This window comes from Nomia melanderi, chromosome 8, assembly GCF_051020985.1.
Source record: "Nomia melanderi isolate GNS246 chromosome 8, iyNomMela1, whole genome shotgun sequence".
Classification (NCBI taxonomy): domain Eukaryota; kingdom Metazoa; phylum Arthropoda; class Insecta; order Hymenoptera; family Halictidae; genus Nomia; species Nomia melanderi.
In genome coordinates, this window is record NC_135006.1 from 12,159,121 (window position 1) to 12,174,047 (window position 14,927).

At 38.7% G+C, this 14,927-nt stretch overlaps 5 protein-coding genes across 13 annotated transcripts; 2 read left to right on the forward strand and 3 right to left on the reverse strand.

Moving 5' to 3' along the window:
* Positions 1-247: 247 nt before the first annotated feature.
* On the reverse strand, positions 248-14,913 carry LOC116427369 (uncharacterized). Its single transcript, XM_031977623.2, has 13 exons — positions 14,759-14,913; positions 13,859-14,196; positions 13,636-13,776; positions 13,497-13,556; positions 13,323-13,387; positions 8,504-9,633; positions 3,501-3,801; positions 3,299-3,435; positions 3,004-3,225; positions 2,751-2,932; positions 2,469-2,661; positions 2,324-2,405; positions 248-2,229 (listed from the first exon to the last, which is right to left on the reverse strand). The coding sequence occupies exons 1-13, from the start codon at positions 14,763-14,765 to the stop codon at positions 2,028-2,030; spliced, it is 3,060 nt and encodes a 1,019-aa protein (XP_031833483.2). The 5' UTR covers positions 14,766-14,913; the 3' UTR covers positions 248-2,027.
* Positions 798-1,749, forward strand: Saysd1 (SAYSVFN motif domain containing 1). 2 transcript variants are annotated; one of them, XM_076369920.1, is made up of 3 exons: positions 798-1,022; positions 1,087-1,210; positions 1,426-1,749. In XM_076369920.1, exons 2-3 carry the CDS (start codon positions 1,109-1,111, stop codon positions 1,747-1,749), a joined length of 426 nt encoding a protein of 141 aa, XP_076226035.1. In that variant the 5' UTR covers positions 798-1,022; positions 1,087-1,108. The 2 variants fall into 2 exon arrangements, with proteins under 2 accessions (XP_076226035.1, XP_031833505.1); XM_031977645.2 differs by lacking the exon at positions 798-1,022 and having other exon boundaries at positions 1,046-1,210.
* LOC116427373 (uncharacterized) lies at positions 4,467-8,125 on the forward strand. 8 transcript variants are annotated; one of them, XM_031977641.2, is made up of 7 exons: positions 4,467-4,601; positions 5,062-5,290; positions 6,523-6,653; positions 7,161-7,298; positions 7,367-7,537; positions 7,609-7,785; positions 7,858-8,125. In XM_031977641.2, exons 3-7 carry the CDS (start codon positions 6,543-6,545, stop codon positions 7,915-7,917), a joined length of 657 nt encoding a protein of 218 aa, XP_031833501.1. In that variant the 5' UTR covers positions 4,467-4,601; positions 5,062-5,290; positions 6,523-6,542; the 3' UTR covers positions 7,918-8,125. The 8 variants fall into 8 exon arrangements, 7 of the variants coding, with proteins under 7 accessions (XP_031833501.1, XP_031833495.1, XP_031833502.1 ...); XR_004235064.2 differs by lacking the exons at positions 4,467-4,601; positions 5,062-5,290 and adding an exon at positions 5,297-5,458 and having other exon boundaries at positions 7,858-7,969; positions 8,067-8,125; XM_031977639.2 differs by lacking the exons at positions 4,467-4,601; positions 5,062-5,290 and adding exons at positions 5,315-5,458; positions 5,536-5,879.
* LOC116427364 (uncharacterized) lies at positions 9,529-10,434 on the reverse strand. The gene has a single exon (XM_076369915.1). It carries the CDS (start codon positions 10,432-10,434, stop codon positions 9,658-9,660), a length of 777 nt encoding a protein of 258 aa, XP_076226030.1. The 3' UTR covers positions 9,529-9,657.
* On the reverse strand, positions 10,514-11,881 carry LOC143174791 (uncharacterized). The gene has a single exon (XM_076369913.1). It carries the CDS (start codon positions 11,753-11,755, stop codon positions 10,514-10,516), a length of 1,242 nt encoding a protein of 413 aa, XP_076226028.1. The 5' UTR covers positions 11,756-11,881.
* Positions 14,914-14,927: the final 14 nt, after the last annotated feature.

Genomic DNA, 14,927 nt, shown 5'->3' on the forward strand with positions numbered 1-14,927 from the left:
TGAAAATTCTAAGTCGATAAGTTAGTCTGGTATGGTTCACAGAAATCTATAAAATGTTGGTATGCAAGTACTTGCTTACATTACAGACGAGGTATAGGATAGCATACGTGCAATGTAAAATTTTACCCTTTACCATTTTCATATCACGCCCTATCATATCGACTAAGGTTGTTTTGCATGGCAACGCTATGGGTGATAGGAATGAGAATCAAAAATATTGAAATTTTAGATAACAAGTAATACAGAATTGCCGATATAAAATATTCTTTATTGATTAAATTGAATATCGCGACGTGACGTTTCAGCATTAAATTAATACAGTAACTTAGAACCAGTAACAGAAATTTAAACACAGTTAAACAAAAAGGAGAATAATTTCAATATTGTTCACCTGTAATTATGGACATAATGTAGAACAATTAAATAAACGGTTACCAGACATAGCAAATAAACGGATTTTAATGATTTATATAGTTTTCATAAATAAATGACATAAATGAATCTTCCATAATGAAAGATTTGTATTTTGACATTTGAATGAATTCACTCTGTTAAAAGTAATAATCAACATTGGATAAACTGTGATATTACTCAAATTTATTATTAAAAGCTTATTAAAATCATAAATTAAATAAGAAGCTATTGGTAAACAATAACCTATTATGATCGAGTAAAATATTCAGTATGTATTTCTATACAGAAAAGAAATAAAAATGTTTGTGTCGATGTAATAATTTGTTAACGGTGTATCGTGAAACGAATGGAGTTCCAATTCTCCACACTTTCTGGATATATGGGAAATATAGACATGTGACTCCTGATGATGGTTTGAAAGTATTGCTGTGACGACAATTATTGATTTAGTACATAGATAAGGTGCAATGAACGACTAATCGATTGGGTTCCAAAGTAAATTGAAATTGACTGTAGAATGTTCTGTATTCGAATTAATTAGCGAACTTGTGTACGAACAGATGATTTTTGGAGTATGAACGTAGCAACTCGATTGATTTGACAAGTAGGCAAGTAACGTCAAGCGGTCGTTATGAACGAGGCCAGTATAAAAGAGAGACTCAATGCTTATAGACGTCAGAAATTCAGGGAAGGAATGACGGAATCCCTTAAACACGCTATACAGACTGTTTTACCATGGAACCAAAACGAAGATGCCAAAGAATTGTTGCTGGTAGCGTCACCGAACAACGTCGAGGTAAGGTTATACTACTTATGCGGTGCGTTAAAGTAAACTTGAAATGACAGTAGTCTGACAAACGTATTTGGCATGTATGTGGAATGTATATTGTGGTGATTTAAAATTTGAACCTTTAACATATAATAAACTTTCCTCGTGAAACGAAACTAAAGTGATATTTATTGTGAAACAAACACGACAGATTGGTGTGGTTAAGTATTGAAAGCTTACAGGATCTCCAGGATACAGAAAGCAGCTGTTCGGATGATAGCATAGACCAGTCTCAATGTACGTTACTCAAGACAATAATGTACCTGCTCTGCTTCCTTCTCTGGGTTATCTTATATGTAATTGCAATTGAATTTGAGTTCGGAACGGTATATTTGGTCTTATCTATGTTAATATTTATTTGGATAAATACTCACACAAGACCAAAGAAACCAGGTGAACTGAGTGCTTATTCAGTTTTTAATCCGAACTGTACAGCTATTGAGGGAACCCTCGAGGCTTCACAGTTTGAAAGAGAGATACGGTATGGTATAGGGTATGTTCGCTGATACAAATTTTGGAACTCTTTGCATCATCTTATTTATCACAGGCAGAGTAATACATGCTTTGTACTTCCTTGTATATTTATAAATGTGTATCTGTGCAATTAATAATGATATACAAATGGAAAATAGGAACTACTGAATGTAAAGTTAAACTAGGCATATGGTAAAAATGTTGAAAATTATACATCAGTGTGCTATAGGTTTCAGTGGTAGTCTGCAGTTACCACAGTCATTTTAAAAGAGAATTTTATACCTAAACTTTTTATATTTTTGCATTTTTCCTATCTATTTTGTAATAACTGAATTACAGTTTCGTAACACTTTACCATCTCTTTAAGATACATTAAGCTTATGTTATAAGGCTTGTGATTTAGACTAAAAAATTCTGTCCAATTAGTTTTGGATCGAAAATTTTCATCAGGGCATAGAAGAGCTCTATCCAAGTCCATCATTAAATCATTTAATATCCTTGTATTGAATGTACTGTAACATACAAAAAGGATAGATTCTTTATTTTCTTGAGGTATTAATATATTTATAAATACTGTAAATTTATATAAACACTAAAATTTCGTACTTGGTGCTATCAATTGTGTCAATCCCTCCATTTAAAATCTGAACATTATTTAACAGTTTGACTGAAGTTTCTTGTATTTTTTCTAAAAAAAAATATAATCTTATTTAATGTTTTCAAACCTGTTTTCTCTAAATATCCCCAATACCTTTGGCTTCTAAAAATTGCGAACTATTTATAGATTTCAATGCATTTGAGACGGTATCATTAAAATAACTTGGATCCCATTTCATGATTAAACATTCAGACAGTCTCCAAACAGTTTGACTAAGAATTTGCGCTAAAATTACTTTATGTAACTCATTTTGATGATCATCATCATCGAATGTAAAGCTGTTATTCTATTATCATATAAAAACAATATTAAACATCATAAAAAAAATTTAAATTACATACTGCAATAATTGCACTTATTATTGCTGTTACCTACCATGAATGATAATACTGCATGAGGTATATCTAATGCTAACTGGGAAATTGTTGAATTGTAATACATATTATTTAAAAATACCAATTGATCATCGTATGAATACAAATTCTTTACAACTTTGGCAGCTTGTAAAGCAACAGATTGTACTACATCAGATCCCGACAAAACCAAAGGACCTCTACCTACAAACAATTAGAATTATATAAAAGAATCCCAACGTACATCCTCATGATACAAGCCAATGTTACCAAACCTTGCAGTGCTTGATAAGGAACCGCGATATAAGCTAGAATTCTGTGTCTCATAAAACCAGGCAATGTTTCAACGCACGGATCCACAGGACCAAAGAACAGACAAAAAACAAGAGATCTGCGAGGTTTCCAGCCATGTTCCCTTTGAATATCATTAAAAATTTTCGCCAATTTCAAAGCAATACTGACACCCTCGTCGCTCGCTGACAGAACGACATACCTGTCTAAACATTCAACACGAAATGAAACAAAACCTTTAAGAATCCAAACTACACCAAAGTGTAGACTTTCAATCACCAGGTTCTCTGGATCCTTGAACAGTTGCAACGATACACGATCGATATTCTACGACTCTGTGAATCATCGAGAAATTCGACAGGATCCCATTCGCTCGGTGCACATCGTCCTCCCGCGAGGTGAATGATTTCCATGTTCTGTTTAAATGAAAATAAACACACTTAAATCCAATTAATAATTCATAAATAAAAACTGCACGTACACTTCGAAATCGTCATCGAGTGGGGTCGATTTCAGCTTCTCGAGGATCAAACGCTGCAGGTACTCGTTGCTGTCCAGGCCATTTCCCGCTAATTCGAGGCGTTTCTTTTCCGCGCGAAACTCGAAGGCCCTTTGCGTGGCAAAACGACCCAGTAGGAAGCCGCAGAGGAGACACAGAAACCCGACGGAAAAGAGGAACGAAAAGCACATTCGTTTCGTCACTAACTCGCTGGACTCGGTGAGCCCGCGAGCCATTTGGAAGCTAAGGACTCGCTGCATGTCTGGCACCTTCTTCGAAGGAACTCAACGGCTCACAAAGATCATCACTAAAGATCACTGACCGGTTTAAAACGCTAGTTTCAATCAATTAATTTGAATTACTTATTTAGGATACGACGACTGGTGTAACGTCGCGAAACACGTGGTGTCTCAGTGTAACGCGTTCGAGTGAAATCCTTCCATGACTGCAACCCCAAAGTTGTCTTCGGTTGGCTACTTGCTTTAAAACTGCGTGGGACAGGACTGATATATTTGTCAGTCCGTCTCGTCGTCGTCGGGTTTCCACCACTCTGTCGACACGGCGATTATTATATCCCGATTAAACATGTTGGAATCAAATTTTTGATGGACGCTGGATATTAACACTAGAATTGCCAGATGGCTCAAAATCACTTATTTCTGATTTCTTTTTTTATAATTACTGAGGAGGTACGGATACTTCTATGAAGAATTATTAATGAAGCTAATTAAGTAATACCAAAACTGAAATATAGCTCAATTGATACCCTAACACGTTCGCGAAGTAAAAATTTTAATGAGCTGCAAATATGCAAAAAATGCAAATTTAGTTCTCCGAAAGTAAAGTGCATTATAGTTTCAAAAAATTAAGGTTGTATAGAATTAAATGCGTGGTAATGTGGCTTATAAATTTAAATGTTATAGCATCCGAGTCATTTGGCGTCACAATGAAGATGATTGCTATAGCATTTCACGTCCGCGAACGTGTTGATGAACGCACGCTTATGGTTTTTATAAAGAAGTTTGTAAAAGTCAGTTTTAGTGATCAGTAGTTTTAGTGTTAATGATTATTATTGTGAACACCGTGCGTATAAGTAGCTAAACAACACAGTGTCATGTGTCATCATATTTCAAAGGGGACGAGACAACACGAGTTTTAGTATTTATTTATTTATTTGTATTTACTTCGCTTATTCTTATTATTTGATTTTATCTTTCTCTACCTACTTGATATTCTACTCGGTGTATTTATAAAATTTTGTCTGACTATACTATACTGTGTACTACTGTATTTTATTTTTACTACAGTATATTACATTTTTTTTCGTTTCGTTGCATATATCATTCAATGTTGCTCATAGGTTTTATTTAATTCTGTATTGGCAAATTTATACTTATATTTACTATATTATTCTATATTGTATTAAATCATTTATTATTCTATTCTCATTACTACATTATCATTCTATTGTCTCCTTGCTATTTCTAAATTGTATTCACCCCCAGTAAGACCGAAGACGATTTGAAAAATAAATTGTTTCCAGATTGGTAAAATCGATATACAATCGATTCGAATTCCGCGGTGGCGGAAGTGTCAATTCACCGCCAAACCTATAACTTTCCATCGTCGTAACATCATCGATGACTTCATCATTTGCGAGAAAAGGAAATAAAAAAAAAAAAGAAAAATGAACGTCACATAAATGATATTTTCGATCGTAACACCATCGCCGCAACGTTAACGTCAAGCAACTTATTTCGGGCAATAATAAGGTGACGATGTTTCGCGTATAAATAGTTTTCGATGTGTTACGTGCACGTGCAAGGTTGTCTCAACTATATAGATGTGCCGTTTCAATCTCGAAATACGCGAAAACCACTTATCCAGACTTGACGGTTACCCTCGTGTTCCTGTTCCTCGAACAAAGGGAGGAAACAGAGGTATTTTCATGGAACTACGTTCACGGTTAACATCGCAATTTCCCAAACGTATCATGTTTCAACGTTGTGTCGTTCAGGTATAAAATATAATTGCGGCGGGCGCACGGTTGACATTGAGACCATTTCTCAACAATGATATTTTTATTTTACGGAAACGGACGCGCAAGGAATCCTATATATGCTATTCGCGGGCACTTTATTATTAGAGCGAATAGTAAAAACAAACGCTTGTAAAGCAATGAAATGAGTTACCGTTGCGGCTCTCGGAAGGGAACAAAGCTCATGGATTTAACCGGAGGAAGTAAAAATAAATTTCGAAACGAAAGATTTCCGTCTCTGCAAGAACGCCGGCTTAACGGTTTCCCGTGGCGCACATAAAAATACATTTCGTCTTTTAAGTATTCCCCCCAACGAGAGAAAAGTATGTATATAACGTACCACTTCGGTTTCCTTCTTTGTTGTTTCCACCTTTTTTCCTCCTTCGACAATTAAATAATCCTCGTGACGTGACACTGCATCCGTTTAACCAGTTAATTGCGTTTGACGAGTATACGCTTCAATTTGAAACACAAAATTATTTATTTTTTCGGATGAACATGTCAATCTTCGTTTTGCTTTAGTTTTCCGTTAGAATATTCTATATTATATGTGATTTTATTGCGCGCAATGAGAGATTTCGGAAACTCACAGTTAACAGGTTAATCTCTTACGACTTCTTTCTGAACCGTGATCGATTTCACTACTTTGTTATTAACACGTTGAATGCCGCACGATTTTATAAAGCAAAATACACAAAATGGAAAAATATATGATACTGAATCATTTGATTGAATTGCATTATTATTATTGCACGTTCTAGTTGAATGTCACGGAATTAGGTAGCATTATTTGTAATATAGAAATGTTAGAATAATCGTTGTTTCTTTGAATGAACTATAGTAATTCAATTTGGTTAGGGGTCACCGGTGACCCTCACGGTCTTCAGTGTTAATAATTTATTAAAAATAGAATAACGGAGAATAATGGAAAGGACTGCTTATTGAAAACATGTTACTCTTTTGTAGCGAGAGTCTTGTTTTCACGGATGTTAGGAAATCCCTCTACCGGAAGATCCTACGACCACAGAAGCCTTCTTTCATCCCGGAGCTGCTTAAAAGCACCACGTGGGTGCACATTCATCGTTTACAAAAGAGAAGTATGAATCTATCGTTTGTCACTTGAATTCACGAATTCAGTTTTGATTTTGTTTATATCAGTTGCTATTTTGTTGTATTATTTACGTATTAATTTAGATTTTACGTGTCAACGATGAATTTAATCGTAACGTGCCCGTATGATAACACGCATCGACTTCGCAAAGACACGTTGCCTTATCATCTTGTACGTTGCAGTAAGAATAATTCGTTAAAAAAAAAACAATGCCCCTTTGATGCGTGCCATATTATTGACGAGGCTTATTTTGAGGTATCAACAAATTTATTTAGATCACTTTTGATTGCCAAATACACGCCGATTGAGACCGAGTTCAATATTCCATGTTTATTGACCTCTTTCCATTCTTAACGTGATTAAGTGTAAACATTTTCCATTGAAAAAAATGGATGTAATCCTATTTGTTTATATTAATTGGTACAATCATTACATAGAATATATTAGATTGCATATGAATGATATGAGAATTAATGAGAAAATTAAATTTTAGAAACATATTATAAACTGTGCAAGTAGTGGAAATATAAGGAGATTTATGTATAATTTAGAACCATCATGCGAATTGGGCACAGTACCTTTAGAATCAGTTCGGAACCTATCAGTGCCTATTATGAAAGATTGGATAGAGGTTTGATGAGTATTTAATATTCGTTTGGCTTGAGTACAGAAATTAATTCAGGTTGTTTAATATCTAAGGAACCTGTAGAAACGTACGATCCTTGGAAAAGTACTGAGAACAGAAATGTTATACGTTGTAAAATAGGTGGATCAAAGTCACAGAAAAAGCAATATAGATTGGCAGAGCGAAAGAGAATAGAAACTATTCTGAGAGAAAATGCATTTAAACCAAAGTTGGCAACACGTCATGTAAGTTTCATTTCTTAGCTGTGAAACAATAGGTCTATATAACTATGTTCATATTGCTTGCTTACTTTCAGAAACCTAAAATGACAAAACAATGTTCAAATATTTCACAACTGATTCAAAGCTTAAAAAGATTATCTGTGGAAGACTTTGATGCTCTTTTAGAAAGTTTTAACTTCAGTAATTTATATATTAGTGACATAAAAGATACCTTGAATAAGCGAAAATGCATATCACAAGTTATAAACACGGTAACAAATATCATGTTACATTCGAAAAAATATGATTACTTTAAAATAATAATAATAATAAAAATTTGGCAGACATTGGCGACGAAGTTTAAAGACATGCTGCTATACCGTTTGAAGGAAAGTATTTCTTAAGAAAAACACAAGAAAAGGGGAACTACAGTGTTATGAAAGTATTACATATTAGGTACTGGATTACCTACCATAAATTATATTTTTTTATTTTTCTAATTTTTCACAGTTATAACGTTACCGAATGAGTTACTTATTATTAAAATTTATAGGAACTAGCGTTGCTTCTTAATTTTGTTTTATCCGAGTAAAAATATTAATTATAATAAGACGAGCATGAGAGTCAATTATTCATTGTAAATGTACATGATTCTACATTTCCCCGCGATTACCGTATACTATTTGTATTGATTTTAAATTATTTATTACTATTTAAATTATACACACTCGATACACGTTTGTTCTATTCACCAAACAAACTCGAGGCAAGTATCAAATGTTCTGGACGCAACAAGGTCGAGGTTGTACAAAACAACACATTGCTACCATGTAATTCAATTGGTTTCCGGTGTGTAATTATTCTGAACAATCTTTTATCGTACAAAAGTCACATAACAAATACAATGCACGTATCTGACTGTACAACTGTCTCACATGATATTCATAAAAACAAGCTCCGTTCTAAATAACAATCAACGACTCGCGTTTCAGTTATTTCCCAGCAATTCCTCCAGCAGCCAAGAAGACGCCTCTTTGTGATGTTGTTTTATGTGATTCCTCAGGTATCGTTTCTGCCCGAATTTCATACCGCAAATACAATCGAACGGTTTCTCTTCGTTGTGTATCGCGCGGTGTCGAACCACCTCTCCTTTAACCGAGAACGTTTTACCGCAGATCTCGCAGGGGAATGCTTTAATGCCCGTGTGCGTAGTCTCATGGTGAGTCAGCCTTTGCCTGCTCCTGAAATACTTGTTGCAGTACGAGCATTTATGAGGTTTGTAATCGGTGTGCACACGATTGTGAATATAAATGGAATTTAAAGTCCGGAACATTTTAGGGCAGTGTTCGCACGCGTACGGCCGCTCTCCTGTATGGATCCTGCGGTGGTCATCTTTCGTCCCTTTATTCGCGAACGCGCGGCCGCATATGTCGCAGGTGTACTTCTTCAAACCCTCGTGAACGTCTCTTATGTGCCTCGCCAGATCCTGCTCGATCCTATAGGATTTCCCGCACAGGTCACATTTGCACGGTCGTTTGTCGGAATGAACGCGAATATGTCGCAAGAAGCCTCGCTTCGTGAATATAACTTTCTTGCAGGTGTCGCATTTGTAAGAGACGCGGTCGTTGATCATCTGCTTCGCCTTATTCACCAGCTCGGTCTCGTCTGGATTCTCGATTCGGTTCACGTCGAAATGTCTGTTTATATGCTTCTTCAATTCCGACTTCTTCGTGAACTCTTTCCCGCATAGGTTACAGGTAAAGAAGCATACAGGTTCCTCGGCGATCTCCGTGACAGGAGGTTCCACGTTCTCTGCCGTTCCTTTTTTCAAACTGGCCGTCAACCCCATCTCATCCGCAACGGTACTCGTCTCCCCGACGCCGTCGTTGTGCATCAACATGTGCTCTTGGAAGTCTTTCTCTCGGCTTTGGTACATCAGCTTGCAATACTGACAGTAATGCATCTCGGCCTCGTGCACGGTGTTCATGTGCTCAATGAAATACTTCATGTTCACGAAGACGACGTCGCATTGAGTGCACTGGACGTACTCTACCTCCTCGCCGTTCGCGGTATCGTTAACCGTTGGTAATCGCGCAACGCCGTCGGCCTCGTTCTTCCACCTGCAAAACAAACATATTCCGACATCATTCCAGCGAAACCGAATCCTCGTGGAGGTTCCTCGCGTGGCTCTTCAGGTAACGTTCTTGGCTGAATCTCGCGTTGCATACGGGGCAAACGTGCGGCTTCTCGTGATCGTTACCGTGGATACGTTTGTGACGGCTAACGCAGCCTTTGCTACGGAATCGTTCGCCGCAGACCTCGCAAGCGAACGGCCTCTGTGCAGTGTGGCTGTGAACGTGCTTATCTAACTCCTGCTTTCTAGGGAAACACCGACCGCACATAGGGCACCGGTGCGAGAAGCGTTTCGAGTGGAACAATCTGTGAACGTGCAGAGATGCCTTCTGTTTGAACAATTTCCCGCAAGTCTCGCAGACGTACGGCGTTTCCCCGGTGTGGATGCGCCTGTGCTCGTCCCTCGAGACCTTCGAGGCCAGACAACGACCGCATATGTCGCAGGCGAATCGTTTTACTCCCGCGTGAACGTCGCGCGTATGTCTGTTCAGACCTGACCCCGAGCGGAAGCCTTTATCGCAGACGCGACACACGTACGGCTTTTCTCCGGTATGGGTGTTCCGGTGGATCAGAAAGTTGTACGACGTGGACAGCGTTTTCCCGCAATCGCTACATTTGTAAGACATGACTCCGTCGTTGGTAACTTTCGCACGTGCCAGCTCGTCGCGTTGTTCAATGGTTCGTTTTAACGGCCGGCTACTTTTCTCTGAAATGGTTCTTGGATCCTCACGAGCGGTTCTAACGTCACTGACCGGTACGCGGTCCCTTGGACCAGCCTCAGAGACCATTCGCGCGGCGAACCTATCGTTTGATTTCTCATCGAGCCCGGCCGGCCGATCTCTACACCTGAAAATAGAGTTGTCCCTGTTACTCGACGGCCGGCGTGAACCGATACGTATGATTAATTCTCTTATGATTAACTAAGTAGCGTTTCTGCCGGAAGGTGAGGTCGCACTCCGTGCACCGCCACGGTTTCTCGTCGAAATGGATCAACCGGTGGCGTTTCAGCTCGTATTTAATGCGGAACCGGCGGTCGCAGATGTCGCACGCGTGCGGTTTCTCGCCGGTGTGCTTCGTTATGTGGACGGCGAGCGGCGGCCTCGTGCGGAAGCTCTGCTCGCAGTAATTGCACTTGAACGGGAACACGTCTGAATGTGTTCGGTTGTGCACGAACAGGGAGGCCTTCTGCTTGAACGATTTCCCGCAAACGTTGCAGACGTACGGCCGTTCGCCGGTGTGTATCCGCCTGTGATCCTCCGCGTTCCGTTTCGTGGTGAACATCCGGCCACAGATGTCGCAGGGGAAGTTCTTTATGCCGGCGTGTGTGTCCTTCAAGTGCCTGGCTAGACCCTGGTTCACGCGGAACTGCTTGCCGCATAGGTGACACGTATAAGACCTTTCGCCAGTGTGTATCCGTACATGCCAGTAGAAGGTGTACGGGGAATACAGGTTCTTTCCGCACTCGTCGCAATGGTAGTACACTTTCCCGTCGACCTCCATCTTGGCGCGCGTCACCAACTCACGATCGGCGCACCGCAGCTTCCTGTCCTTCTTCCCAATGAATTCTGCGTGAGACTCCATTAGATGAACCTCCAACAGCTTCTTCCTCTTAGACGTGTAATCGCAGTACATGCACGGGTGCGTCTCGTGTCGTTTCCTTTTGTGCCTCTCGTACGATTTCCGATTTTCCCTGTCGTTCGCCTCGATTTTACTCTCGTTTTCAGTCGAATCCTTTGACACGCTCTCGTCCGTTTGGTCGATACTATCTGCCGTGCTGTTTGTACATTTAGAAGAGTGTCGTGTCAAGTGACATTCCCTTTTAAAACTTCTTTGACACGTCGCGCACGTGTGGAGACCGTTGTCTCGTGAACCAACACACTTCTGTGTTAACGGTACCGTTTCTCTGACGGAGTCTTTAGGGGAAAGCGTGGACGTCGTTACAGTGGATACACTGAACTCTGAAGTAGCTGAATTGCTAAACGAGTCGGTGCTGTCTTCTTTGCGATCTTCCTTCGCCGCATTCCCTTCACCGATCACTTCGACGAATTCCTGAGGAACTGTACATTTGTTATTGGTCTGAATAATATTATTTGAGCGCATCGCTGTCATATGCCACGAGCAGTATGCCGCGAGGGATTTCTTCCGAGGTAGACCAAACCTGGAAAAATAATAAATGTACCAGATTTGATTGTTTCCGCCTCGTTTGCGAATAGTCAGACTATCTGTGTAGGATATTCTAAGGCGCATTATTAGCATGCTCGCAATGTTTCAACGTGTCTGCTTTTAATGTGATTATTCAGATATCGTTTCTGCCGGAAAGCGAGGCCGCATTTCACACAAACGAACGGCTTATTTTCGGAGTGGATCAGCTTATGCCTAACGAGCTCCGACTTCACCCTGAACCGTTTCGAACAGACGTCGCAACCGTAATTCTTCTCGCCGGTATGCGTGGTCACGTGGGCCAGCATCTCCTGCCTTCTGCGAAACTTTTTGTTACAATAGGAGCATGGATGCGGGAACTCATTTGTATGCAGTTTACTGTGAATGTAGAGAGAAGCTTTCGATTTAAATGTCTTCCCGCACGAGTCGCAAATGTACGGTCTCTCTCCTGTGTGCGTTCTGCGATGGTCCTCCCTGGTGGCCTTCGACGCAAAGGATTTCCCGCAAATGTCGCAAGTGAAATTTTTCAGTTTCGCGTGTACGTCTTTCAAGTGCCTAGAAAGGCCACCGGAATCACGAAATTGCTTTCCGCATACGTGGCAAGTGAACGGTCTTTCGTCTCTGTGAATCCTCATATGCCTTAGGTACGAATCCTTCAATTTGAAGCATTTGCTGCATTCAACGCATTGATAAGATTCTTGAACCTCGCCGGAATTCTTTTGTTTCACGTGCTCACAAGGATCTCCATTGTTTCTGACATCGTTGGGACAGAGCTTACATTTCCCTCTGATTTTTTTGTCGCCGTTCCTTTCATTCGAAGGATTCAGTTTATTTCTATCGTCTTTCAATTTGAATTTTTCTAAGCTGTTCGAATCGTACAGACGGGAAGCCTCTTCTTTCACGTCGGCATCGTTATTTTGTGTCAGATGTTCGGTCACGGCAGACTGATCGAGCGGTGAATTCATGACACTGATCCACACCGAATCGCAATCTCCGTTGTCTGCAGGCTTTCTTTCTCGTAGCTGGTATTTTACTCTGTTTGGCTTCCGAAATACATTCTGCATGTCTAAGAACACCTTAAATGGTGTCCGCATATTACTGGACCTGCAAAACAGTCAGAACTTGACTCCAGATTTTGCAGTTGTGGTCTATGCAGAAGTTTGTTTTCTTGTTCAACCCATCTTTACAGTCGTATCTATACAAAGTTCCGTTTTTCTCTGTCTTGTTCCATATTTCGTACTCGAATAGGTTATAATTATCCATATTTCAAACAGGGATAACCAACGTGTAAAGTTTTCATTAAGAGCATTCAACTCTCTGTTTCGTACAGTGAGTATATTTTATACAAACGAAAAGCTTACTTTTATCGTACTATTATGCGCGGAAATGTTTGTACATATTTATTATGCTTAGATATATTTATATAGGGCATGTTTTCTGCACGTTCGATTGCACGTATTTAAGCTCCAATGTATTATTAGTTTCTGTGTTTTCTTTAAATAAAGAGAGTTATTACCTGTTCAAGTCATTCTCAGCCACTTCCCCACAATCTTCTTCCTTCACAGTTTCCTGCTCTTGATGCTACAATTAAACACGTTATTATACTATTAAGATAAACAGCACGGTTAATTGACATAACAGAGACCGCATGTAAAATAATATCAATATTAAATATCATTTTCACACTTACCAGAGATTCCGTTACATTGGATACCGTTGTATCTACTGATACTTCTAGACCTTCTGAACTCTGTAAAATTATACATATCAAAGAAACATTATTTTCATATATTAAAACTTGGAGTAGTAGGATACATTAAAAAATATACCTGTTTCTCCTGCAGACTATCCTGCATCTCTAATAACCGTCTTTCCGCAGTCAAGCATCCTTCTAAGAGTTCGTGCCACGCTAATAACGTAGCAGCACAATGGTAACACAATTGCAATGGAAGCACATCTGTCTCGGATATCTATAAGAAAAAATTAACAAGTTAAGAATAATATTCTATATATGCAAACCTAAATTAATTGTAAAACTACTGAAGCACGTACATGTATAGGTAAATATTTATGTATTTTATTACTCAGGTCATGTTGCAATCCTTCCCCTTCAAATATTGGAATTAAATGATCATTGGTATTAGCACATATTCTGCATAAGTTGGTCCAGGATATTCGTTCGTCATTTTCAGTTGCAGCTGATTCTTCATTACATACTTCTATTATATTTTGTTGTGCGTCTTCAACATCTGTCACAACAAAAAACTCCTCTTCCTCGCTTTCCAGTTCAGCACGTACATCCTCTGTGACTATGTTTTTCACAGTCTGGATTAAGATTGAATCATCTCCACATGATTCCAACATAACAGCACTTTCAGATTCCATTTTATCTACAATATTCAATGTAACACTGTTCTTGTTAAAACCTGATCGAAAAATATCATTTCACTGAATGTTTATACGAAACGTACTTATTAAAAGAGAGTAATACAATTCATCAAACTAAGTTTCTTTGCGGCAATAAGATAAAGGAGATACGTTAGACACTTTGCGTGCGTACAACTAAGTAAGCACTCTTAATTACATTTCTCTTTTGTTATTTCATTTCCGGCTAAACGTTACAGAACACTGCATCACTTTAAATTCCAATTATTTGATACGGTATTCCTTCGAAACACAAATCGCCATTTTCGCGCCTGTTTCCTCCTGACTCATTCCAACCGAAAACAAATTCTTTTAGTACTTTCTAATTACCTGACAAATATCATAAATATTTACAAACGTTAAATTGCTCGAATATCATTTTTATGTTGTTCACTTTCGTTATATAACCGAACAGACGAAAAATAATTTATTGTCGTGTAAAGTACAACGTATGTTCTTCATTTATTATTAAATGAATTTCAGTTAAATGTTACACTTTATGTTCCCGTAAAGTATTTTAAAGCTTACGAATCATCGGGGACGCCAATATCTGCTACTTAAAGGGAATACAACTAGATTTCTCTTCTTGATTGCTGCAGCGATACGTGCTAGTATTATAATAAAATCCCTAGCAAAATAATTTAAAAAGAAAGGAAAGTTCCAATAGGCCTGCGAGAATTACGTTATGAAATATCAG

Coding starts and splice junctions, on each gene's coding strand:
- Saysd1 (XM_031977645.2), top strand. CDS start 1,046: ATGAACGAGGCCAGTATAAAAGAGAGACTCAATGCTTATAGACGTCAG. Junction 1,211..1,425: donor CGTCACCGAACAACGTCGAG/GTAAGGTTATAC, acceptor GAAAGCTTACAG/GATCTCCAGGATACAGAAAG.
- LOC116427373 (XM_031977635.2), top strand. CDS start 5,362: ATGTGCCGTTTCAATCTCGAAATACGCGAAAACCACTTATCCAGACTT. Junction 5,459..6,522: donor AACAAAGGGAGGAAACAGAG/GTATTTTCATGG, acceptor ACTCTTTTGTAG/CGAGAGTCTTGTTTTCACGG. Junction 7,538..7,608: donor CAAAGTTGGCAACACGTCAT/GTAAGTTTCATT, acceptor GCTTACTTTCAG/AAACCTAAAATGACAAAACA.
- LOC116427364 (XM_076369915.1), bottom strand. CDS start 10,434: ATGGTCTCTGAGGCTGGTCCAAGGGACCGCGTACCGGTCAGTGACGTT.
- LOC143174791 (XM_076369913.1), bottom strand. CDS start 11,755: ATGACAGCGATGCGCTCAAATAATATTATTCAGACCAATAACAAATGT.
- LOC116427369 (XM_031977623.2), bottom strand. Junction 3,802..8,503: donor GGAATTGCTGGGAAATAACT/GAAACGCGAGTC, acceptor TGAGCCGTTGAG/TTCCTTCGAAGAAGGTGCCA. Junction 2,933..3,003: donor TCCTTATCAAGCACTGCAAG/GTTTGGTAACAT, acceptor AATTGTTTGTAG/GTAGAGGTCCTTTGGTTTTG.